Source organism: Myripristis murdjan, chromosome 15 (genome assembly GCF_902150065.1).
Source record: "Myripristis murdjan chromosome 15, fMyrMur1.1, whole genome shotgun sequence".
Classification (NCBI taxonomy): domain Eukaryota; kingdom Metazoa; phylum Chordata; class Actinopteri; order Holocentriformes; family Holocentridae; genus Myripristis; species Myripristis murdjan.
In genome coordinates this window covers 402,449-429,190 of record NC_043994.1, presented here as the reverse complement: position 1 = coordinate 429,190, position 26,742 = coordinate 402,449, and the positions used below count along the sequence as shown (strand labels likewise).

The 26,742-nt window shown below is 43.1% G+C and overlaps 1 protein-coding gene across 2 annotated transcripts in view; it reads right to left on the bottom strand.

Annotated features, from left to right (window-relative positions):
* ctu2 (cytosolic thiouridylase subunit 2 homolog (S. pombe)) overlaps positions 1-26,742 on the bottom strand; it is a 101,374-nt gene that overhangs the window by 72,632 nt on the left and 2,000 nt on the right. For both annotated transcript variants that reach the window (XM_030070992.1, XM_030070990.1), the window contains exon 2: positions 14,008-14,082. In XM_030070992.1, coding sequence (XP_029926852.1) covers positions 14,008-14,082 — 75 coding nt within the window. The remainder of the gene's footprint in view (positions 1-14,007; positions 14,083-26,742) is intronic.

The window sequence follows — 26,742 nt, the reverse complement described above, 5'->3', positions numbered from 1 at the left end:
CGAATGTAAGGATAGATGGATGGATGGATGGATGGATGGATGGATGGATGGATAGATGGATGGCAGCTCCAGCATCATTCCAGCAGCCAAGACTGGCCTCATTGTCCTGAGTGTGTGTTGCGGCTGCTCTCTTCCTCCATGTCAATTGTGTAAACGTTCATTATGTCTTCGCGCGGCACATTTTAAAGGCGAGGACAGGGGCTCATTTGATTGGTTTAAAGTGAATTGGCTGTGTCAACCCCACTCCACGCCTTCTCTCCTCCCTTCCGCCGGTAGGAGGGACGGCAGAGTACTTGCGCCACGGCGCACGGCATGCCAAACTTGCAAAATCCACCTGGCCACACCCAATTGGCGAAGCGCAGGTGCGCTGTGCCCCCGCCTCGCCCAGTCTGCGAAACTAGAGCCCTAGGTGTTCATGGTTATGAGCCAGTTCCAACACTAGACCCCATGGCTCCTGAGGAGCTACTCCAGTTCACAAGCTGCAATTGTAATGGAGATTGCAGCAACCGGTGATGCAGCTGCAAGTAATGTCAATCTCATTTTATTCTGTTTTTAGGGTGACTCTGTAACATCTGTCCAGGGACTACAGATGAAAAATAGCCTCTTGGCTAACTCTGGCGCATTTACAGTAATGTTAATTAATGTGCACTGTCCCTGTCAAACAAACAAACAAATAAATAAATAAATAAGAAGAATAGTGTCAAGTGCATCTCAGCATGTGGAGTTTGTAAAGGCATTACATGCAAGAATGTTATTCATGATGGTGTTGAAGAAGACTCAAACATTGACTCCTGAAGCATTTGACATGGTGGATCAGTATTTGCTCTGAGTATTATGCAACTAATTGAAATAAATGCAACTTTATATGTAGGCTAAATGCAAAAGTGGGCGTGGCAGTTTTTCCACTAAAAAGTGGTTGTAGTGAAAAATAAATGCTAGCAATCAACTCAGAATCATGAAAAACCCCTATTTTGTCCCCTCAAAAGTTACTTAAGTCCAATTTAAGCACTTTAGAATTTTTCAAAAATCGGTTATCGGTACCCCGACTTTGATCAGGTTTTTTCGGGGTTTCCCCCAGGAGTTGAATTTCAACCTTTTAATACATGTTATTACACACCTTTATGAACACACTGATAAAGAAATTTCTTGGTAACGATTTAGTTGGCAGATTTTTATATGTTTCCCTTACTATTAGAGCAACTCAAGAATAGAGAATCAAAATGTGCGAATACAGCGTACAGAGGGTGCTGAAAGTAACCGAAATGGAGCGCCGACCAGGGGGGAGCTTCAGTTGCTCAGGAATGGGAAAGTTGGCTGGATGAACTTTGCCATCTGGAGAAGTGTAACATCATGATGTGTTTGAAACTTTGACTTTGGAAAAGTGATCACAGGACAGTTATATCATTTCTATGATGCACGCGAAGATGGCTATGGGGTAGTGACTTATCTGCTGTCATGAAATGCTCACTCACAAGTGCACAGTGCCTTTGTCATGGGGAAAGCAAGAGTGGCTCCATTGAAGTCTGTTACCATCCCCCGAATAAAGGTCATTACTGCCACCATGGCAAGTCACATGGATGTCTTGTGGAGAAAAGAGCTGCACATGCATCTTCAGAAGTCTGTGTTCTGGACAGAAAGTGCTTCCATGCTTAAATATATCAGCAATGAGACCTCCAGATTCAAAGTCTTCGTTGCCAACAGAGTGTCAGAAATCCACAAAGCTTCACAACCCTGCTGTGCAGGCCAGTCAGGATGCTGATGCAGTGACTCACCTGATCCAGTACTTTGACTCTTGGACCAATCTGAGAAAGTCTGTGCCATGGATCTTTAGATTTAAGACCTGGCTCTTGTCTGTTCGTCAAAAGAGGAGACAACTGAGCGCAGTCATTGCACAGTCTGATTACATGTGGAACAACAACGATGTGGAGAAGGACAAGAAAATGTTCAAGATGAGCATTGTAAATCAGCTGCAGGGGTGTCAGAAATGGTATGGAGTAAAGCGCAGATATGGTCCTTATAGTGGACAAAACAGCACCTCGTAATTCATGGGTCATGAGGAAAGTTCTGCAAACCCTTCCAGACAGAAGAAGCTTTGTGCATCAGGTGCGCATCAAAACTTAGAACAGCTGTCTGGATCGGCCAATAACCAAGATCTGTCTACTAAGATAAGATAAGATATTCCTTTATTAGTCCCACGGTGGGGAAATTTCACGTATTACAGCAGCAAAGTGGATAGCAAGATATGAAGCATAATTTACACTATAAACAGTATATACAGATAATAAGTACCAAATAGCAATATAAACATTATAAACAAGGAATGTAGAAAATACTAAATGAACAGTTTAAACAATAGAAGAAAATAACCTAAAACCTGGGGGACAACACACTCCACCGAAGTGGCAGAACCTGACTCTCAGTCCTGGGATTCAGGAACTGTCACACTTGATCCAGCCTGATGGGATCACCCCTTCCCTCCCGTCTTTACGTGTTATCTACCAGTAGTGCAGTGTGTGTGTGTGTATGTGTGTACGTGGGAGGGGAGGTGGGGGGTAGTTAAGGTGCTGAGAATGTGCATTCTAGTGCAGTCAATGCAGTCCTGGAGAGTGTGTGGTCTACTGGGAGCACTGGTTGTTATAGAGTCTGACGGCTGCAGGAAGGAAGGACCTGTGATAGCGTTCCTTCACACACTTTGGGTGAAGCAGTCTGTCGCTGAAGGAGCTCTCCAGTGTAGTTAAAGTGTCCTGCTGGGGATGGGAGTCGTTCACAATCATGGATGACAGCTTAGCCATAATCCTCCTCTCACCTACCACCTCCACTGAGTTGAGGGGGCATCCTAGGACAGAGCTGGCCTTCCTGATCAGTTTATCAAGTCTCTTTCTGTCAGCCGTCGAGATGCTGCTCCCCCAGCAGACCACTCCATAAAAGATGGCTGATGCCACCACAGTGTCATAAAAGGTCTTCAGGAGTGCCCCCTGCACTCCAAAAGACCTCAGTCTCCTGAGCAGATAGAGTCTGCTCTGGCCTTTCTTATAAAGTGCAGTTGTGTTGTGTGTCCAGTCCAGTTTATTGTTCAAGTGAACACCCAGGTACTTGTAAGATGTCACTATCTCAATATCCGTTCCCTTGATGTTCACTGGTGTCGGGGGGCAGAGTGCTCGTCTGCGGAAATCCACCACCAGTTCTTTGGTTTTCCCCGCGCTGATCTGGAGGCAGTTCCGCTGGCACCAGTCCACAAAGTCCTGTGTCAGTTCTCTGTACTCTCCGTCGTCCCCATCTGTGATGAGGCCGACGATTGCAGAATCATCAGAGAACTTCTGCAGGTGACAGGTTGGTGTGTTGTATGAGAAGCCTGCAGTATAGAGGGTGAAGAGGAACGGAGCCAGGACCGTTCAAACATGATTCTCACAGTGCTCCCAGGTTTCTCCAGGTGAGAGAGAACTCGGTGTTGGAGGAAGATCACAGCATCATCCACCCCAATGCCAGGCTGGTAGGCAAACTGAAGTGGATCCAGTGATGGTCCCACCAGGGGGTGGAGATGAACAAGGACCAGCCGCTCCAGGGTCTTCATCAGGTGGGATGTTAGTGCCACCGGCCTGTAGCTGTTGAGATCCTTGGGGTGCGGTGTCTTGGGCACAGGTACCACGCAGGATGTTTTCCACAGCTGTGGCACTCTCCTCAGCTTCAGGCTCAGGTTGAACATGTGCTCAACAATCCCGCACAGCTGATCTGCGCAGAACTTGAGGAGTCTGGAGCTGATGCCGTCTGGACCTGCAGCCTTTCTTGCCTTGATCCTCCGGAGCTGGTTTCTCACCTGGGTCATTGTGAGAGACAGGTTGGAGCAGGGGGGCTGTGTGCTGGAGGGTGTGAGTGGGGGTGTGGGGGGTTGATGAGGTGAGAAGTGGGGGGTGGCTGTGAGCTGAATGTTGTAGAGGGGGAGGGGGAGGAATTTGGGCAGTTAACACTGGGTGCAGAGGGGGGGGGCTGCAGCATGGAGGACTAGGCTGGGGGAGGGGCAGATGACTGATCAAATCTATTGAAGAATAAGTTCAGATCATCAGCCCACTTTTGGTCCCCTGTAGCTTGGGAGTCAGGTTTCTTGTGGCCAGAGATGGTTTTCAGGCCTTTCCAGACTCCACAGACATCTTTCTGCTGCAGCTGATCCTCCATCTTCCTCCTGTAGTTGTTCTTCCCCTCTCTGATCTTCCTTCTCAACTCCCTCTGCACAGCCTTCAACTCGTCCTTATTTCCAGACTTAAAGGCCCTCTTTTTCTCCTTAAGGAGAGCCTTTATGTCAGGGTTAATCCACGGTTTACTGTTGGAAAAACACCGTACAGTCCTGGTGGGTACAGTGTTTTCCACACAAAAGTTAATATAGTCCGTTATGCATTGTGTGAGACTGTCGATGTCCTCTCCATGGGAATCACAAAATTCCTCCCACACAGTTGTGTCGAAACAGTCCTTCAGAGCCTCCTCAGCCTCGTCGGACCATCTCTTCACTGTGTGGGACACAGCTGGTTGCCTGTGCACGAGAGGTTTGTACAAAGGCAGGAGATGAACCAGGTTCAAAAACTACAGGAGTAGTAGATCTTCGTGCACATTGTGGCACTTTGACTGACAGAGTGATGGTAAAAATCATTCTGATCATGCACTGGTAACCTCTGGTCTTGTTGACTTATGATTCATTTACAGGAAAAAGAAGAAAGAAGACAATGAAGAAGATGGACTTTGATTATTGAGGTTTTTAACTGAGTCATTTTAAATTGGGTGAAAAACTTCTATGGACCTATGAAACTTCTAAAACTTATTCTGATCTCGGTGATTTTTTCAGTAGCATGTCAGACAGCAATTAAGACCCTCCTCAGCCTTTCAGAAACCTTTCTTGGTTTCAGTATTCGCTACAATGACCTTAACAGATGGACAGACCTACCTCTATCCCTATTTGGCAGAATCAGCTGTGTGAAGATGAATATTTTGCCCAGGATAATGTATTTCAGTCACTCTCTATCTCTCTCCCTAATAGCATTTTTAAAACTCTTAATAGAACCATAATGGAATTTATTTGGAACCATAAAGTATCCAGGATGAGTCTAGAGAAATTATTATGGGACTACAAGATGGGGGGCCTCTGCCTTCTCAACCTCGAATTTACTACTGGGCAGCACAAACGTGATTTCTTCTGTCTTTGTTCGAACGCAAACCCAAACCCAAGAAAATGAAATATATACAGGTCAAGAGAGAGGTGGGAATCTAACTGAGGCATCACCACAGATGAAGACCTATAGTCTGATTTATGTCAGAACAACTTGTTCGCAACAGTAAATGCCAGATTTGAACTGTTCAATAACCATTTTCTTCATCAACTGCATCTCACCCCTGAAAAATTACACCAGTATAACCAGGGTTTCCGCTACATGTAATTGATCGTGGCGCACCGCCACGGCAAAATAAAAGCCGCCACGCCTTTCGAATGATGATTTTTTTTTTTTCAGATGTTAAAAAGAATTTAAAGTATATTGTATGAATGGATATATATACATATAGCCTATATTTGCGCACATATACTTACTATAATCAGAGTTTGAAATGATAATTTAAATATCATGAAATGTTACACTACACTGCAATCAACTTTATTTTGAAAAATGAACACCGGAGTCATCACCCGCTTGTTTGATTCTACTGCTGCGTGCTCGCAGAGGAAGAGAAAAGGGCAAGAGAAAGGTACCTAGGCAAGATTATATTTAATCCATTTTTTTTGTTCAAGCCTGTGAAAACAACCCTAATGTTATCGTTAATGTTAACATTGTAGGGCAAGGCCCAAACACCCATATACATTGAGAGGTACAAGTCCCCCCCAATGTTCAGGGCACTCCAAAATGTCCCCCCTCAAAAATATTGCTGGAATATATTAGCAATTCAATGTTCAGGCATTCCCAAAATGTCTGTCCCCCCCAATGCTGAAATGGTGGTTTTGGCCCTGTTGTAGGGCACTATAATTTCAGCGATCACAGAATCGCTGATGGAATCGCGGAATTAGCTAAATAAAATGGAATCTATTTTTAACACAGATGCGTGGAATTTGACATAATGTGAATGAAATGCTATTTTTTCTTGTGGAATATTAACGTATGTCTGGGGAAATTACATGGAGGGAAGCAAATCTGGGTGGCACAACCCCTCCAGTCGTTTCATTTGCACAAGTCTAAAAGGCAAAGAAACTTTCCAGGCAACAGCAGCGCACTGACATGGACTGTGTAACAAAGCAAAGAAGTGCCACTCCGCTCTATTTTCACTGGCTAACAGCAGCACACTGGCTTAGCTTGTCTATTTAGAGAAGCGGTATCACTTTGGCTTATTTTTCAATCTATGTTATCACATGCATACTACTGCTCATTCACTGGTAGCTGAATTGTTAAGTCTGTTTGATAAGTAATTAACATTTTTAAAACAAATAACAATTTAACATATTGTTAAAGATGGGTGTGTGTGGCAGGTGGGGGGGTGGGGGGTTGACGCTGAAACTGAAGCCCTCCCCCCACAGTTTCAAAAAAATCCTGGAGGAAACCCTGAAGAACCCTACAATCTCAGATACCCGTTAGGTGCAGCATCATAGAGGGTACTATGTTACACTGCTTGTGGCATTGCACCAAAGTTAAAACATTTCGTATGATTTGTATGACACACTGACTAAAATTATAGATACAATGCCATTGATCATGAACTCTGTCTATTGGGAAATGTTCAAATTTGCAACTAAATCAAAACTAAATCAGAGTTCCCGGAAATATACTGACATAGCTCTTGCTGTTTCCAAAAAGTGTACTGCATTAACCTAGACAGTGTTTCCCAACCGGGGGGTACGCGTACCCCTAGGGCAGTGTTTCTCAAACTGTGGGGAGGTGTGACAGGTGGGGCGCGACCAACGGGAGTTCTTTATTTATTTATTTATTTAAAATGGCCACAGATACATTTTAGTCTCACTCGCTAAAGATGAAATCAAACTCCCACTCACACAAAACACCACACTCAAACAGTTAATAATTGTGTCCATCTTTGGTTAGTTATAGCAGCATTAGAATGGGGGAACGAGATGAGAATGTGACCTGGAACAATAGTGTGAAAATTATGATTGACGTCGGCATTTTAATTGCGGCGGAACAATGAAAAAAAAACTTCCTTGGAGCAACGCGGCAATATGGGATAGTGCAGTGGATTTTAGCTAGCGTCAGAGGGCTCTACTAGCATTATAAAATGGACAGATTGTGACAAGAGCGACAAAGGTTGGTGATCCAGCCCCCACCAGAGAAGACAGCCATTCAACCAAAAGTCAACCACCGAAAACAAAGTATGATGACTCATATCTTGGTCTTGGGTTCACGTAGTCGACAGTTGGGGCAGAGGGAGAGACCCCTATGTGTTCTCTGTCTTAAACCGCTTGCAGCAGACAGCATGACACCCAAAAAATTAAGAAGACACCTAGAAACCACACACCCCACTCATGCCAATAAGCCACTTGATTTCTTCCAGAGAAAACTTGCAGAATACAATCAGCAGGAAAATCGCATGGTAAAAGTTGCCTCCCTGACCAGTAAAGCACAAATGGCTTCGTTCAAAGTTGCATACAAATTGCCTGTGCAAAAAAACCACACGATAGCCGAGCAACTTATTCTCCCCGCGGCAATAGACATGGTGTCAATAATGCTGGATGAGGCAAGCGCAGCCAAGTTGAAGGCCGTGCCTCTGTCAAATGACACAGTAGCACGGCGCATATGCGACATCTCTGGTGACCTCGAGGAGCAAATAATTGAAAAAATTAAAGAGAGACGCTTTGCATTGCAAGTTGATGAGGCAACTGACATCAGCAGAGATTGTCTTTTCATTTGTTATGTCCGTTACGCAGACGCCATGTCAATAAGTGAGGACATGCTGTTCTGTAATATGTGAAAGGCAGAGCCACTGCTGAGGAGCTATTTGGGATGCTGGATGAGTACCTTTCACATCACGGTCTAAAATGGGAAAACTGTGTGGGGTTTTGCTCGGATGGCGCACAGATCATGGCAGGGAAAAGGAAGGGCCTGCAGGCATTAATTAAGCGAGTCGCTCCAGAGGCGCAGTGGACGCACTGTATCATTCACAGGGAAGCGCTCGCGTCAAGGCAGCTCAGTCCCAGTCTGAATGAAGTTCTGACAGATGTTGTGAGCACTGTAAACTTCATTAAAAACCCGGCCTTGAAGGCACGCCTCTTCTCCGCGCTTTGCGGGGAGATGGGCGCTGATCATACAGCGGTGCTTATCCACAGTGAGGCACTTGGAGGAGGAGCGTATGAATGACGCAGCGGCCAAGTTCACCAATGAAGATTTTTGTTGAAGGCTGGCCTATCTGAGTGACATATTGGAAAGCTCATGAATTAAATCTTCAGCTCCAAGGAAAAGACAAATACATACCCCACCTGGCTGACAGAATAACAGCATTCACAAGAAGCTTCAGGTATGGGGTAGTCGCCTTGATAGAGGAAGTGTTGAGTCTTTTGAGAACGTCAGCGAATGGCTGACATGACCAATAGGATAACTCATGTAATTCCCTGCATTCGGGAGCACATAACATCCCTGCTTGAAATGTTTGGAAAATACTTTCCATCTAGCAGTGGTCAGTATGACTGGGATCATGGACCCTTTCAGTGCAGCAGGTTGGTTTTATGATTTAGCTTTATAAAATTATGTTTAGAAAAATATTTTGTTTAATTCTATTCACTGTGTCTCTTGTCCTTTCTGTTCAGTAAATGAGCATGTTGTAATCTATCTGCAGTACCTGCTGACTTCAGTTCTGTTGAAGAGGACCATTCATTGAGATGACCTCTGACAACCACTTTAAGGCTGAGGTTTACAACTCAGACACTGGATGAATTCTTGGGGTGGAAAGGGAGTATGCTGCCATTGGCCAGAGAGCTGATGGGCATTCTTCTCCCCTTTGCAACATCATATCTCGGGAAAACTGGCTTCTCAGCTGTTGCAGCACTGAAAACAAAGTACAGATCCCAGCTCCATATTGAACATGATTTGAGAGTGGCAGTTTCAAACCTGCAACCCCGTTTTGAAAAAACTGTGCCGTGCAAGACAGGCCCACTGCAGCCACTATGCAGTGATGTGTGAGACTCTTGTATTCTTATGTTCACTTAGACTCTTAGTGTTCCCATGTTACATTCAACTGAAAGTGATGACACAACTTGCATTTGGGGCAAAGATTAACAAGCACTTGTTATTTTCTCCAATTAGAGTTATTTAGGCCTACTTTACATTGTTATTTCAATGCATTTTGAGTTAAGAAAAAAAAAAAAAAGAGGCCTGGTTCACCATTCTGTTGAGGCAATACGAGTAGGTGGGGCTTGACAATGCCCCCCCTGTCCAAAGTGGGGAATGAGAAAAAAAGTTTGAGAACCACTGCCCTAGGGGTACGCCGAGCACATTGCAGGGGGGTACATGAAAACATAGGCGGAAATCCTGGGGGTGTCAGGGGCGACAAGACCCCTCCATCCATAAATTTTGAATATATAGTAATATTCAATGAAAGTGCAATGCAAGCGGTGCTAATTATAATGTAAAATAGTGGGTTTTAAGTGTTTAACAGTTATGACTCCCCCCCCCACCCTCCCCATGCCTCACATGGTTTGGTCCGCATCCTGCTGCAGCTCCGGCAGCTCGGTAACTTTCAGTCAGTCCGTCAAGCCTGAGAGGCAGCAGCCTGATGAGAACTAGCAAGAAAACCTCCTCAAGTGAAAGCAGTGAGTCATTATTTTGTGGCATAGTTTCATTTCATTTTCTTATTTGATCTAAAAGGGGACAGTGTACAGCTCAAACATATACTGTATGTCACTATTTGATGCCATATCTTGCTTTGTTTTTTGTTGACACTACAATATTTTTTTTGAAGAATAGTTTGATGTAGTTGGATTATTCAGGTATTTCCTCTAGTTTTAGAGCTTATTTTGAGTTTCTAGTTCTTGTAAAGCTACTTGATGGACTGTAGTGGAAATAGAACAGTGAGTAAAGAATTAGGATTATTGCTTTTAATAGCATTATTTAAAACCTATGAACATGCTGGAGGGCTCAGCACTTAATGGCAAATTTCAAAGGAGCATAAGAGAGTTCAGAGAGAGATTACAATCGTGCCAGACAGCCAGACATTACTCTCTGAAATTTTGCTGTCCCCCCCAATGTTAGGTCCATTGACTATTTGGCAGAGTTATTGTCCCAGTACACTAACTTGGAAATGATAGTCTTGGGAGATTTAAGACACACTCACATTAGGCCCTGTTGCTCCGTATCGTGCTGAAGCACAGGTACGTCATGCACGCACGCACGCATGACCATGCAATGTGCTCATGCATGATCGCCTGTACCATACTGAAGCACACTCCTCCAACCATTGCCAGAGTGGAGGAAGTGTACTGTGCTGAAGCACGGAAACGGAGCGCTCACACAAGTCAAATAATCCAGATTTTGGGGTCAAATGTGCTTGGGCACACCCAAATGGGCTAATCAGTGTTTAAGGTCCTTAAACAACTGATTGGTTGTCTACTGCTGCTGATTATATAAAGGAGGTTTATTCTAATAGGAGTGACAAAATCATTACATTTAGGGATTAGCGATCACTGTCCCATGCTTTCATTGCAGGATTCGCACCTGAAGAAAAATTCACCAAGAACTGTAGCTAAGAGAAATGTAAGAAATTTTCAATGAGCAAAGCTCTTTTAAACAACTTCTATGATGGTGATAGTCTCTGATGTTGAAATTGCCATACACATTTTTTTTTTTTTTTTACAAAAACATTCCTTTCAGTCATGAAAAGACATAAAACATAAAAACTTGGATTTGTGGCCAAAACTGAAAAGCTGTCAATGAATGTGTAACGTGTCATTTACCCTGAATTAATTTCCATCTGAATGTGAAAACTTTCCAGTAATGTTAGCATGTTGACAAAACAAGCTATTTGCTCTCACTACCATATGTTACAACCCTGTTGCTGCAAAGCAACTGCAGCATTAACGTTAGCGCTTTAGCTATTGTTATCTAGATACTGACATGAATATGAAACTCTGTATTTTCTGAATTATAACAGGTGTCATGAATCGTTTAGATGTTTGTGTTCAGTACCCTAATGTTATACATAGCCAAGTAACCATGGTGGTTGCTGGTGGAGGGGGTAGTGTCGGTGCTAGCGAAGTAACATTGATCTTAAGTTTATAAAAGCCTTTAATGTTACATTCCAGTAGCTCTTTGTGTGTGTTTTATTTGTCAGATCGATAAAACCTTCAAACCTCTTTCTAATTTTTGTGCTTTATCTGCCATTAAATTGTCCAGAGGCAGGGCAAAATGCATTTAAACATATTTAACATATTTAAATTGTATAATAACCAACGTAATTGAATGATGTTAGAACATGTGCAAAATAATCCCATCTAACATTAGACTTTGTAAAAAAGCTCATATAGAGCTAAATCAATTATGTTAGGTTTTCCAGATAGACACCTACTTCATGCCCTGATTTGTAACTAATTTAACAGTGCTCCTATTGGACATTCCATTGCATAATTGGTAATGAATGAATGAATGAATGAATGAATTAAATTGCATTTCCCCAGGGATGAGAAATTTGCTATGAAAAGAAGCAGAAATATCCAGAGCTTCTTCTCTAAAAAAAAAAAAAAAGAAAAAGAAAAAGAAAAAAGAAAAGAGTCAGTGCCAGCACAGCTACAGTAGCACAGCTATTCCTAGCAGCAATGAACAACCCAGTCAGGTCAGCAAGCTGGATATAGAAGTAGTGAAGAACAGTCAGTACCCCCTGCACAGCATGGTAGGTGTACTCAGACACTGCAGCTTCAACTTCAGCTGACCAGCCACACCCACAAGAAAAGGTCATGGGAGATGAGTGTGATCCAGGAGTGTCTGCAGCACCACCAGCCACACCTTACAATAGTATGTCAAATACTGTCACTTCCACTTTCACTCCTCACTGATTCTTGGGAATTTGGATAAAACAGGTTTTAATTTTGAAAAAAAAAGTGAGTTAAATTACAAAATCTGAAGGTATATCATTATAGGCTAAGGCCTTGGCTGTTCAGCAATGTACCGGTGCAACCTCCTCATTTTGCATTTTTTCATAAAATAGGCATTTTTCCAGTTATTAGGCTACTTTGTTTTTGGCAACACCGTCACCGCAATGTTTTTTTTTTTTAAGTTGAAAAACATATTTTTGTATTAAGAGACTAATACTTTAATAATTCAACAGCACCAAAGAAACATATTGTATGTATATTCATTCAAAACAAATATAACTGCCTCTAACGGTGGTGACACTAATCTGACGGTGGTGACAGTGGCCTCATTACAACATACATTTCCAAAATTTATACCACTCAAGTCAATGGCTTCTTGCTTAACAACTTTATTTAACTATTTGGTACAAAAAAATAACAATGCTGAGCACTAGCCTGAGCATTAGCCATCTTGTTTCCCCCCTGTTGCTACCTACATCAGACCTCTTCTTAAAAAGTATACATTTATTCCATAATCTAATCTAATATTTTTTATACAAAAGTGACGGTGTTGACATGTTATGGTTGTGACAGCAGCAGTGCCCAAAAATATGAAGAGATTTAAGAGAAAATAGCAAACTTCCAGGAGCCTGAGCGGTCTTGAAGCATGCAGTAGAGCTGAAGGTTTGAAAAGGGCTCCTCAGGAATGTAATTGACCTTGTATTTGTAGAGTTTTTTTTATTTTTTAAATAAATATCTGACAGTGGTGACGAATATGTGGGACACATTTTGAGCAACCACAAAATAATAATAAATACTGTTCAAAACTCATCGTTTGTAGTTTTTAATACATATTATGATGTACTCTTTCATGTGGTAAATGTATTATTCAATGAAATTATTACTTTTTGTTGTTTTAATCAAGTTGAAATGATTATCTTCTATCCGAGGACAACTGGTTTGTAGGCCATGGGCCAACATATAATCATTAAATTAATAAAAATTAAAAAATAAACCTATAAAAGAACCTTACAAATGTGCAAAGGACACCCCGATTATGCCCTTGATTCTTTTTATTCATTAAAATGTTGTAAATTTCCCAGTAGAAATAGCATTTTTCTTAGTGGGATAGGATTTTGCCAAATTTACAAGCTTACATGGCAATCCAGAGGCAAAAAACGCAATTATTGCCGGCCAACCGTTGTATTCGTGGTCGGAATGAACGCCGACTACGTTTAGCTATACGTTTATAGCGTTCGCTGTTCCCGTTTGGGTCTGTAACCCCGGCCACCAATGATGTGGTGGGTCGCGTCATCAGTTCTTTCTCTGGCCCCTGTTTAGCCCCTGCTCGAAGTTGGTGCTTGCCTGGAACCAATTTGGAACCAGTTTGGCCGGTGCTTGGGCAAAATAAACGGTGCTAAGTCAGGCACTGGCTCCAAACCAGCCCTGGAATCGCTTTGGTGGAAAAGGGGTATCTGATGACATGTCAAGAGGTGACATTGACTCCAATGATGAAGAGGCTCCTCAGGGTTGTTAAAGAACTTGCTACCCCCACTTGGGCCTAACAGTACACTTCAGTCAATACAGCAATATGAGTGCTTTCTATGTAAATATGATGGAACATTACAGCTTGACAACATTAAGTTACAACTTAACTTGTAACATCCTTTTTGCATCAAATTTTAATGTTACATTTTCACTCATGTAACATGCCTCATAAAATGATGCAACAATGCACTGATGCACGGATGCATGGCTGGATGCATGGATGGATGGATTGATTGATGGACTGATTGATGGATTGATTGATGGACTGATTGATGGACTAATTGATGGACTGATTGATGGACTGATTGATGGACTGATTGATGGACTGATTGATTGGGTCTTAGTATAAGAGGATCCATGAGCCCACAAAGTAACCCTGAAGGCACACAATAGATCTGGGGAAAACAGAGTGCTGCATGTCTTACCTGCAGAACATGTCTCCTGCCCTGATGACCAGAACTGCTGTGGCCTCTTTGCATTTGACACATTTCTTGGAAAAACTGAGAAAAAGGAAAACACCAGCCACCTTTAAAACCCACTTTATATGTAGCACATTACAGATTCTACTATATGTTAGAATATGTTCAGTTCTGATATGTGTTACATCAACAATAATAATTTAAAAAAGAAGAAATAATCAAATGTGGGCCTATACTGGGGCTCATTTCATATGGGAAGGAAGTAGAAGTCTGAAAGATTCCCATCCAAGTGAACATTTAAGTAAAATAAGCTTACAATTCTTTAAATCTATATCAAAACATACTTAAAAAAAGTTGCTTACTTTAATTTCCAGCTTATGTGAGCACTTACAAGCTTTCAAACTTCTTCCTTCCTTTCTATATGACATGAACACTGCATTAGATACCATTTTGACAATTGCTCTAACACTGCTCACTACTGCTCCATTGCCAACACCTGGTTTTGCCTTTACTCTTTGAGATGTTCCTGCAGTCTCTCTTGGAAACATGGAAAGCACTTTGTGCTTATGCTTGCAAAGTGCTCTATAAATGCTGTTGTTGTTGTTGTTGTTGTTAACATAACAGATGCTGAAAACATATGCTGCTCCTGACCAGATTATGTTCAGAGTTTCGTCTTAAAATGGGCTTTTTTCCTGTTTGCTTCAGGTAATAGATTACCAGTTCAACAATAGGGATACAGTTATATGAAAAAGTTTGGGAACCCCTCTCAGCCTGCATAATAATTTACTCTGCTTTCACCCAAAAAATATATAAAAGTGGTATATCTTTCATTTACCAGGAACATCTAAGCACTGGGGTGTTTTCCAAACAAAGATTTTTAGTGAAGCAGTATTCAGTCAAATCAAATGTGAAAAACTGGCTGTGCAAAAATATGGGTACCCTTGTGATTTTGCTGATGTGATTGCATGTAACAGCATGTAAAACTGGTGACTTGAAACACCAAATAGGTTGGATTAGCTTGTTAAGCCTTGAACTTCATAGACAGGTGTGTCCAATCATGAGAAAAGGTATTTAAGGTGCCTAAATGGAAGTTGCACTTCTCTTTGACTCTGCTGAAGTGAAAAAGAATGAGGTCATCAAAGCAGCGCTCAAACAATCTGAAAACAAAGATAGTTCGTTATTATGGTTTAAGGGAAGGCTACAGGAAGCTTTCACAAAGGTTTCAACTGTCTATTTCGACTGTAAGGAATGTTGTCAGGAGATGGAAGGCCACAGGCACAGTTGCAGTTAAACCGAGGTCTGGCAGACCAAGAAAAATACAGGAGTGGCATAGGCAGAGGATTGTGAGAATGGTTACACGCAACCCACATATCAGCTCCAAAGACCTGAAACAACATCTGGCTGCAGATGGTGTATCTGTACATCGTTCCACAATTCAACGCAATTTGTACAAAGTACATCTGTATGGCTGGGTGATGTCACTTGGAGTATGCAAAAGCTAATTTAGACCAGCCAGATTCATTTTGGAAAAAAGTGCTTTGGACTGAAAATTGAGTTATTTGGTCATAATATTTAATTTCATTATACAACCTGTTGTATAATGACCAATAAACCTCCTTGTATCCTTGTAACACAAAGTGTTTTGCATGGCGAAAGAAGAACTCTGCACTCCAAGAAAAACATCTGCTACCTACTGTCAAATTTGGTGGCGGTTCCATCATGCTGTGGGGCTGTGTGGCTAATTCAGGGACTGGGGCCCTTGTTAAAATCGAGGGTCGGATGAATTCAACCCAGTATCAACAGATTCTTCAGGATAATGTGCAAGCATCAGTCACAAAGTTGAAGTTGCGCAGGGGTTGGATATTCCAACAAGACAATGACCCTAAACGCAATTCAACTTCTACAAAGGCATTCATGCAGAGGGCAAAGTACAATGTTCTGAAATGGCCGTCACAGTCCCCTGACTTGAACATCATCGAAAATGTATGGGATGTTTGGCTGTCCATGCTCAGCAGCCATCAAATTTAACTGAACTGGAGTGCTTTTGTATGGAAGAATGATCAAAAATACCTGCATCGTGTATCCAGACACTCATCTCAGGCTACAGGAGGCGTATAGAGGCTGTTATTTTTGCAAAAGGAGGCTCAACTAAGTACTGATGTCATTTTTCTGTTGTGGTGCCCAAATACATGCACTAGTCTAATCTTGTTATGATGCCTATTGCATATTTCCTGTTAATCCAGAAGAAGAAAACGTCATTGCTGAAATACTTCTGTTTCCCTAAGGTATGTCATATATGAAAAGGAAGTTGCTTCTTTGAAGTACCAGCTAAAGGTGAACAAAAATCCCAAAAATTAAGAGGGGTTCCCAAACTTTTTCATATGACTGTATATTGTCATTTAATCTCATTATCAATCAAATCTATAGCTAACAAAATATTTCCATTTAACTTTCAGCTTTCAACCTTTGGGGATAATGAAGTTTATAGTTCCCACATCTATTAACCCTTTCAATTTTACACTGAATATATCCACAAGATAAAAGAATAATAAGCCATAGCAAATACATACCACTTTGAATGAAATTTTTATGTTTGGTCCTTATTTGCTGCCAAGTTTGTTTGACGCTTCAGGTACCGCATTAAACAACAGAATGGTTAAAATTTAACGTCCATCACATACAGGCCTGATATTATATCAATTAAATTTATTCACGAATTGACAAAATTCAGTTTTCTGCAAACATTCCTCTCTGACCTTATTTGCAGCCACAGAAAAATTTGGTATACTTCTCGTAGCTCTATATAATGACAATTTGTTCCTCCTGAGTCAAAGCAGGCGGCAGGCGATCGGTCCATTTTGTGGAGAAGTCAAATGACGCAACAAACGCCCCTTTTAATGTAAACGCACACAAAGTTCAGAGAGGAAAGTCGGGCTTAAAAAAAACCAGTTGATAACCACCATCATGATACCAATTACCTTGACTTGGGGCTTTAGGTTTTGCTCTGTTCAACTTGCTTCATAGTACAGCCCTCAGCTCCTGCTACCCCTGCTGGCCCTGCTTACTTCTGCACCTTTCACGGCCACTAGCTTAGGTCCATTAATACATTTATACAGCTGGTTCTTTGTCTTGGTCCCAATAATGTTCTTTCCCCTTCCTCCCCCTTCTTCAATGTGTGTGTGTGTGTGTCTCATTGTGAGTATGCATGCCCTGTGCAAGTGTGGCTATCTTGTAATTTGCCCACTGGGGTGACGTCTATTGCGCACCTGCCCAGGAATGGGGTTTCCTATCTCTGCGGTGCTCCTCAATATATTCCATTTTTTCCCAGTTCAGCTGTTCTTTGGCAGTTTTTTCTTGCCCGCAACAAGGACTAACTAAGGGGGTGTCCTCCTGTTTGTTGTCAACATGTGGATATGAGAGGCCCTTTGAGACTGTGAACAGGGATAATGGGCTCTAAATAAACTTGAACTTGATACAGTCATAATTACACTAGCTGCTCAAACATGTTGATGCACAGCAGGAGTACACACACAACAGAAGTGAAAATATTTTGTGACAATATCTACTTCTGTGCTCATGGTAAAAATCTGAGCAGGAATTTAAGAGAAAAACTCAAAATTTCCAAGAGAAAAAATCAGTAAGATACCTTTTCTTATACTCCTATACTTAACCACAAGGCTTCACTTTGCAAGACTGTATTAACACACACTGATGATGCTGCTGCTTGCCGTGTATCACACCTGCAGTTAATGACCTCATCAAATTCAACTTTTGCAATGGGGTTTAGTTAGAAGGAAATCCAGGGGGCTATTCCATGAAAGCAGCTAAAGAAAGCTGCGCTTATGTGATAAAGCCCGGCTTGAATTAGCGTCAACTTTCACTAAAGCCTCAACCCGTTCCACTAACACGATTCAGCCGCGTCAAGTCAGCGCTAATTCTAGCCACGTTTGAACAAGCCTCAAGTGTGCGTGTTCACGGGGCACACAAGCAGCCCAGAACAGTCGATTGTCGAAACGAAGATACAGTTGTCTCAAAAGGAGGGGAAAAGGAGAGCCTCGACATTTTCAGCGGCGGAGCAGACACTGCTGATGGAACTATATGAAGAATATAGGGAAATCATCACAAACAGGGCCGGCTTTTGGCAGAGGCAGTATAGGCAATTGCCTAGGGTGCCATCTGCTGGAGGGGCGCCGCTAGCGGCCAGAGGGGCGAGGAGCATATGTCTGCAGACCCGGAGACTGCAAATTCAGGCCCGCAGTTTTGGGACCCGCAGTTCTAGGCCCCTCGCAGCGACACCTACTGGACTGGACCCGCAGTACAGGACCCACAGTTCGAGGCCCCTCGTTTTTCCGCGACAGCGACACCTACTGGTCTGGACGACTGTAAAACTGCACCGCGGTCCTGGACCTGCAGTTCTAGGCCCCTCGTTTTTCCGCGACAGCGCCACCTATTTCATCGGAGACAAGTAATGACATACCCCTTTTCCACCAGGGCTGGTTCGGAGCCGGTGCCTGACTTAGCACCAGTTTTTTGGTTTTCCACCGCCCAAACAGGGGCCAAACTGGTGCTAGGCAAGCACCGACTCCGAGCAGGGGCTAAACAGGAGCCAGAGAAAGAACTGATGACGCGACCCACCGCGTCATTGGTGGGCGGGGTTACAAAACAAAACAGGAACTGCGAACGCTATAAACATAAACAATAATCCCCGAGAAGCCGTGGGTTATACTGATTTTACAATGGCATGGAACGCGGCTCAGCAAATTACATTTAAGGATGAGAAGCACCCGTTTTATAACTAAACATAGCTGTCATTCGTTCCGATCACGAATCCGACAGGTAGCCGGCAATAATTGTGTTTTTCGCCTCTGTATTGAAATGTAGGCTTGTAAAGACACAAGCAGTATTTGCATCGCTAATAAATCCAGATCCTGCTCCACCCGGGGCCAGAAACTGTATCGGGAAAGCAGCATTATATGGACACAAACTGTATGGGGAAAGCAGCGTTATATGCTTGACTGAGACGCGGCTCACGAACATCATCCCCGACTCACTGATCAGTTTCAGCGGCTTCAGGACAGGACGGACGGACAGAGACAGAGACGCTGCAGCCGCTGGATTGTATGAGTGTGCAGTTTTATGTGTGTTGAAGTGATGAAGCTGCCGTGACAATGTAATTTCCTGCAAAGGATTAATGAAGTATCATTCATTCATTCATGATGGTTATTGTGATTCTGAGCGAGCGTCTCGCGCGCCCACGTCATCACGTTTTCCGATGACGTCATGACGTGGCTCTGACTTGGCCCCACTTGGCTCTTGGCTGGTGGAAAAGCAAACCGGTTCTTCGTTGGCACCAGTTAAGCACCAGCTCTAGCACCAGCTCCGAACTAGCACCAGGTTCTTTCTAGTGGAAAAGGGGCAACAGACGATCGGAGTGCACGGATTCAACGTGGAGTCAAGTTATGGAATGGCCTTAGTGATGATTTAAAATTGTGCAGCTCTCTGTTGAGGTTCAAAAAAATATTGAAAAGTAGAATAATTAAGCATTACAATGTAAACTGACTGCAATGTGAAATTAACCCTTGTATACCCTAAGGAAAAGTTCCGAATCCCACCCTTTGACCAAAAAATGGTCAAGCATCTACCCTTACATAAAATTATTTTTTTAAATCAATTTTTCCAGGGTTTTTCGTTCCATTCTATTTATTAAAATGTTTTTAATTATTTTAAATCATTACTTAATCAAATATTAACCCTTTACATGCCTGTTTGTATCATATACTACTAATGCAAGAGTAAATACTTCTCAATTTAAGCAATAAGCCCCGAGAAGCAGTGGGTTACAGGGATTTCACAAAGGCTGAGGAGCGTTTTGCCGTTGTAAAATCACTGTAACCCACTGCTTCAAGGGACTTATTGCTTTTATAAAACGGTTACCCTCCATATAGCCCATAAAATAATCACACAAGAAAAAAAAAAATCAATAATTTATTGGTAATAATGCCACAATAAAATTGAGAACTACTCATTCTTCCACCAAGCAAGATAGAATGGATAGAACGGTTGCCAAGCAACACAAACGCTAAGATAGCTTGAAAAAGCGGCATATATACCAGCAGTTAAATTATCGAACGAACGTCAAATTGATTTTGCCAGGCCTAGGCCTACAACATAATGTTTATCTGGTGCGTGTGCATATCTCCGAGACGGCTCTGATTCCAATGAACAAGCCAATAATGACATCCAAATCCTTATTTATGCTGTTTAATTGGCACTGTAGTAAACTGCCAAGCAACTCCATACAGTTGTATAGCAACTACAAAGCAACTGCAGAGAAAAATGTCTGGCTACGCCCATGAAAAAAAGCCGTTAGAATCACAAGATCCCTGGCCTGTTTCCCCGGCTTGTCCATGCGCATGCACGCAAGACAGTGCATGCACGCACGGCTTTGCATGAGTGTGCCTGTACACATAAGAGCAATGAAAAAAAGTCAGGGGAATCACACAGGCTCCTGTTCCTGCTCCTGTTGTGCATATGCGTGCATGCGAAAACATATTGAGGTGTAACAAAACTTTAATCAATTGTTAGTATGTAGTATTTTAGTGTGATAAACGTTAAACCAGTGCAGTATTGGGGTACAATAAACATTTAAACTGTTAGAATTGAAGGTGTAATAAACCTTCAAAGCTTCTCCTTTACTGATCCCTGAGGGAAATTCTTGCAGTTTTGCAGTCATCCAGTAGGTGGCGCTGTCACGGAAAAATGAGGGGCCTAGAACTGTGGGTCCAGTCCAGTAGGTGGCACTCTCCTTTACTGATCCCCGAGGGAAATTCTTGCAGTTTTGCAGTCATCCAGTAGGTGGCACTGTCGCGGAAAAACGAAGGGCCTAGAACTGCGGGTCCTGTACTGCGGGTCCAGTCCAGTAGGTGGCGCTGCGAGGGGCCTAGAACTGTGGGTCCTGTACTGCGGGTCCAGTCCAGTAGGTGTCGCTGTGAGGGGCCTAGAACTGCGGGTCCCAAAACTGCGGGCCTGAATCTGCAGTCTCCGGGTTTGCAGACATATACTATTGAGAGGGGCACCGGAAGCGGGATTGTTGACTGGCACGACACCGTCGGGATATGGAAATAAAAAAACTGGTGAAGGAAGTAAGTATAAATTTAAACACACAAATAAATGATTTCAAAACTTGGGCACAGTCTTTCTGAAATTATACATGCAACAATCCAAATAAAAAGAGATCATTCCAAAAGTGGGATGACCATGAATCCAATTGGGATTAATTGAAATGTGTGTTCTTGTAAACGTCCCTCACCTATGTCAACTAACCTATTGGCTTCGGGCAGAATAGAGGCGGATCATTGCAAATTGCGGTTGGGAAATAAAATAAGACGTCATTTTTTTTTTTTTTTTTTTATTTAACCTCATGTTCTTTTTAACTCCTTTATGTTCAACACTTGTTGTTGCATTTGTTGTATGATTTGTGCTACATGAATAAAATTTGATTGAGTAGGCTAATTGATTGTTTATTCGGTTGATTTCGGAGACTGACAGTGGTAACACATGATTTTCATTTCGTTCATTTTTATTAAGTAAACACATTCATGCTTGGTCACATTATGGGAAGTAAGTCTGAACTTATATTTCCGAACACGGACATGGTGCTACATAATTAAATTTGAATTTAATTGAATTGAATATGTGATGCCATGGCAACAATATACATGACGGGACCGTCATTTGGGGGTCTGTTTCCGTCCGTCGGACATTCTTTGACAGGCAGCTGAGCTAAGCTTGACCGTAAGCCGCCACGGAGCAGGCTAGTTCTGCTGACTAAGTTACCATGGTTACTGAGCTGCAACTCATACAAGCCACTTTGATGGAACGGAACTCTCACTTAAATTAGCGAGGGTTCTCGAAATAAGCCAGGCTATCCCGTTAGCCAGCTTGATAGAATAGGCCCCAGGCTGTGCGGGGCAGGCTTTAGCAAGCCTAGATTTGGTTTATATCCTGGCTTATTTAATCCACCTTTCGTGAAATAGGCCCCAGGGGCCTACGTTCTAACGACCAACGACTGGATTCAAGACCCTGATGTGCTCCCTCCACTGACGTATCCGGACATTGTAAACTATCTTGTTTTTGGACTGAGTGCATTAAACAAATTCAAAACTTATAAATCTTTAGCAGCCCATGAGCAATTCACCAGTGGATGGGTGCAAGATCTGCTCATTCACAAGCCAGAGAACTGCGAGAACACAATCATACTGGCAAAGGTAAGGTTGAGCACATACACATTAAAATGTGTATGTGCAGGGACGGTTTTTGCTATGGGCAATGTGGGCAACCGCCCAGGGCGCAATCTACTTGGGGGCGCACGAAAAAAAAAAATCGCCAGTTTTCTTGACTACCGTATTGACCCGCATATGCTGCGGCACCGGCCGGTATCAGGCGGACCGACCGCGGCACCGGCCGGTACCGCGCCCACCCGCTCAGGTTTGCCGGATCTGACAGGTGAGTGGCCTGATGCCGGCGTGATGCCGGCCAGCGCCGCGGCCGGTCCGCCTGATGCCGACTGATGGTGCCCCGGTGCCGCGGCCGACTACTGCCGCGGGGGCGGGTTGTAACATGAAAGGGCGCAAGCCAGTAATTTCGCCTAGGGTGGCAACATAGGCAGAACCACCACTGCGAAGGAGAAAAAGAGAGGGAGAAAATGGAGTCAGAAAAAACACTAGTGTCTGTGTCATGGACATACACAGTGGCGGTTCTGCCTATGGTCAGCTCCTCAACTTGTTTTCCTTCTTGTATTTTCCACTTAGGAAATGAGAAAAAGCGGACGCCATTGTCCAGTTTTTTGCCAGCTCGATTATGTGATCTGCTGTGACAGTTTTTTTTTATGCAGCAGTACTGCCCGACCATGACTACTTTTAATTGGTTTGACAACTGATTTTAGGGAGACAAGATAACGGACAAAGGAAAAAACATTTGCGTACCTTTAAAAATGGCGCCAACGCCCCACAATGCAAAGCGGCGTGACGTAACTTCACATTCTCTATAGGTTAGTTGACATAGGCGAGGGACGTTTACAAGAACACATATTTCAGTTAGCCTAATCCCAATTGGATTCATGGTCATCCCACTTTTGGAATGATCCCTTTTTATTTGGATTGTTGCATGTATAATTTCAGAAAGACTGTGCCCAAGTTTTGAAATCATTTATTAACCTTTCCAAAAAAAAAAAAAAACCTCAATCATCATAATTTTGTTCAAACTGTGAAGACAAAGAATGAAAGCATTAAATACAGTTCAAACCATGGCTTTCTGTTGTGCTTAAATTTATACTTACTTCCTTCTCCAGTTTTTTGATTTCCATATCCTGACGGTGTCGCGCATAGACATAATATACGTAGACGCCTCATGACGTGCTGGAACGTGAGCAGCGTCGCCGCCATATTGGATGGGTCTCTTCACTCTAGGCTAGCACCAGAGTCAACCAGAGTCAATGGAGAGCTAGCAAAAATGCCGGTATTTTGTGCAGCTTATGATTGCAATAACCGGCACAGGATTTAAACCAGATCGCGTGGGATTACCTTTCAGAAGTAAGACTGAACAATAATTTTGGTTATTTTACCATTTATAATATTATATCATCGTTACTTACATGTAACGTTATTACAGCAGGAACTGGTACTCTCTCTCTCTCTTTGACTCGTGCTGTTTTTTTTTTCTTTTTCTTTTTAAAGGTTTCCCAGTGATACAGGCTTGAGGAGGCAGTGGGAAGTTGCTATAAGACGGGAGGGTTTTGTTGTGACCGAGTCGTCAAAGCTCTGTAGTGAGCACTTCAAGCCTGATGATTTTGATAGGACGGGTCAGACTGTCAGTGATGTCCTCTGTGTGTGTGTGAGTGAGAGAAAGAGAGAGAAATAAATTCAAATGAACAATCAAACTTGTTTCTTTTTTAAATTATAAAATTAATTCATTTATACATTTATCTATATGCCATACCATATGTTTTTGTTATAATACAAAGTCTTTCAGCATGAAAGTACGTATTTTTAATGTGTGACAGCATCCTGTATCATAACTGAAACTCTGCTGTTTGTAACAAACCAAACTGTGGGAAAATCGGGTAAAAATTCGGGGAGTCATGGATTATTAAAGTTGGGGATACACCTTCCTCAGTAGAAATAAATGCACTGGGAGCGCATTAGAGACCCATCCAAGATGGCGGCCGGCTGCTACGTCAGCTCCAATAGGCAGCGGCAGCCTATGAGGCGTCTACGTATATTATGTCTATCCCTGCGTTCCAAATCGCATACTTATACTTTTTACTTTTAGTATGTACTGCAGCTGCCCTTACAAAGTACACTATATTACCAAAAGTATTCGCTCACCCATTCAAATGATCAGAATCAGGTGTCCTAATCACTTGGCCTGGCCACAGGTGTATAAAATCAAGCACTCAGGCATGCAGACTGTGAAACAAGACATTTGTGAAAGAATGGGCCGCTCTCAGGAGCTCAGTGAATTCCAGCGTGGAACTGTCATAGGATGCCACCTGTGCAACAAATCCAGTCGTGAAATTTCCTCGCTCCTAAATATTCCACAGTCAACTGTCAGCTCTATTATAACAAAATGGAAGCGTTTGGGAACAACAGCAACTCAGCCACGAAGTGGTAGGCCACGTAAAGTGACGGAGAGGGGTCAGCGGATGCTGAAGCGCATAGTGCAAAGAGGTCGCCGACTTTCTGCACAGTCAATTGCTACAGAGCTACAAACTTCATGTGACCTTCAGATTAGCCCAAGTACAGTACACAGAGAGCTTCATGGAATGGGTTTCCATGGCCGAGCAGCTGCAGCCAAGCCACACATCACCAAGTGCAATGCAAAGCGTCGGATGCAATGGTGTAAAGCACGCCGCCACTGGCCTCTAGAGCAGTGGAGACGCGTTCTCTGGAGTGATGAATCACGCTTTTCCATCTGGCAATCTGATGGACGAGTCTGGGTTTGGAGGTTGCCAGGAGAACGGTACATTTCAGACTGCATTGTGCCGACTGTGAAATTTGGTGGAGGAGGAATTATGGTGTGGGGTTGTTTTTCAGGAGCTGGGCTTGGCCCCTTAGTTCCAGTGAAAGGAACTTTGAATGCTTCAGGATACCAAAACATTTTGGACAATTCCATGCTCCCAACCTTGTGGGAACAGTTTGGAGCGGGCCCCTTCCTCTTCCAACATGACTGTGCACCAGTGCACAAAGCAAGGTCCATAAAGACATGGATGACAGAGTCTGGTGTGGATGAACTTGACTGGCCTGCACAGAGTCCTGACCTGAACCCGATAGAACACCTTTGGGATGAATTAGAGCGGAGACTGAGAGCCAGGCCTTCTCGACCAACATCAGTGTGTGACTTCACCAATGCACTTTTGGAAGAATGGTCAAAAATTCCTATAAACACTCTCCTCAACCTTGTGGACAGTCTTCCCAGAAGAGTTGAAGCTGTAATAGCTGCAAAAGGTGGACCGACATCATATTGAACTCTATGGGTTAGGAATGGGATGGCACTTCAGTTCATAGTATGAGTAAAGGCAGGTGAGCGAATACTTTTGGTAATATAGTGTATGTAGTTTAGTATGTATTGGAACATACTAATTCTTTTTTTCCCTACTCAATAGTATGGTAGTATGAGTACTGGAACGCAGGGTATGGTGTCGCGCCGGTCAAAGATCCCGCTTCCGGCGCCCCTCTGGCCGCTAGCGGCGCCCCTCCAGCAGATGGCGCCCTAGGCAATTGCCTATACCGCCTCTGCCAAAAGCCGGCCCTGTTTGTGATGATTTCCCTATATTCTTCATATAGTTCCATCAGCAGTGTCTGCTCCGCCGCTGAAAATGTCGAGGCTCTCCTTTTGAGACAACTGTATCTTCGTTTCGACAATCAACTGTTCTGGGCTGCTTGTGTGCCCCGTGAACGCGCACACTTGAGGCTTGTTCAAACGTGGCTAGAATTAGCGCTGACTTGACGCGGCTGAATCGTGTTAGTGGAACGGGTTGAGGCTTTAGTGAAAGTTGACGCTAATTCAAGCCAGGCTATATCACGTAAGTGCAGCTTTCTTTAGCTGCTTTCATGGAATAGCCCTCTGATGCTAATAATAATATTGTGATTCTGGGCTAAAATCTCCAGAGGCCTGTATCACAAAGTAAGCTTAGTTTTCACTGGATTAGCCAGACCTGTCCGGATACACTAATCGAGATCATGGTGATCAGGGATAAGCGGTATCACGACGCTGGTTATCAACTCGCTCATTCGATCCAGGTTTGCCTCGTCAGGAGCCGTGAACACGCACGTATAAGGGGCGGAGTCTGAGGCAGCCGACCAATCACAAACATGAGCGACAAGGAAAAAAGCACAGCGTATGTCACGGCGGAGGTGAGGCATATTATAGCCTACTGGAAAAGTATGAGGAGGAAAAACAACATCTACACACTAAATCGAACGCCGCGGCTGCCGCGAAGAGAAGGCAGAATGCTTGGCAACGAGTTGCCGACTAAATGCGCAAATTACACACCGGTGGCTTAAGTCCACATCTGACTGAAACCTATGAACTCACTGCACTGCACAGATGTGCTGCGTGTATTAATTCCTCCAGGTGTAATCCCTCAAAAAATCCCCCAAAACACAAGAATATCATTGCATTTTGTAAGTTTGCCATTTTATTATAGGCTACATTTATTTATTGCCATTTATTATACAGGCT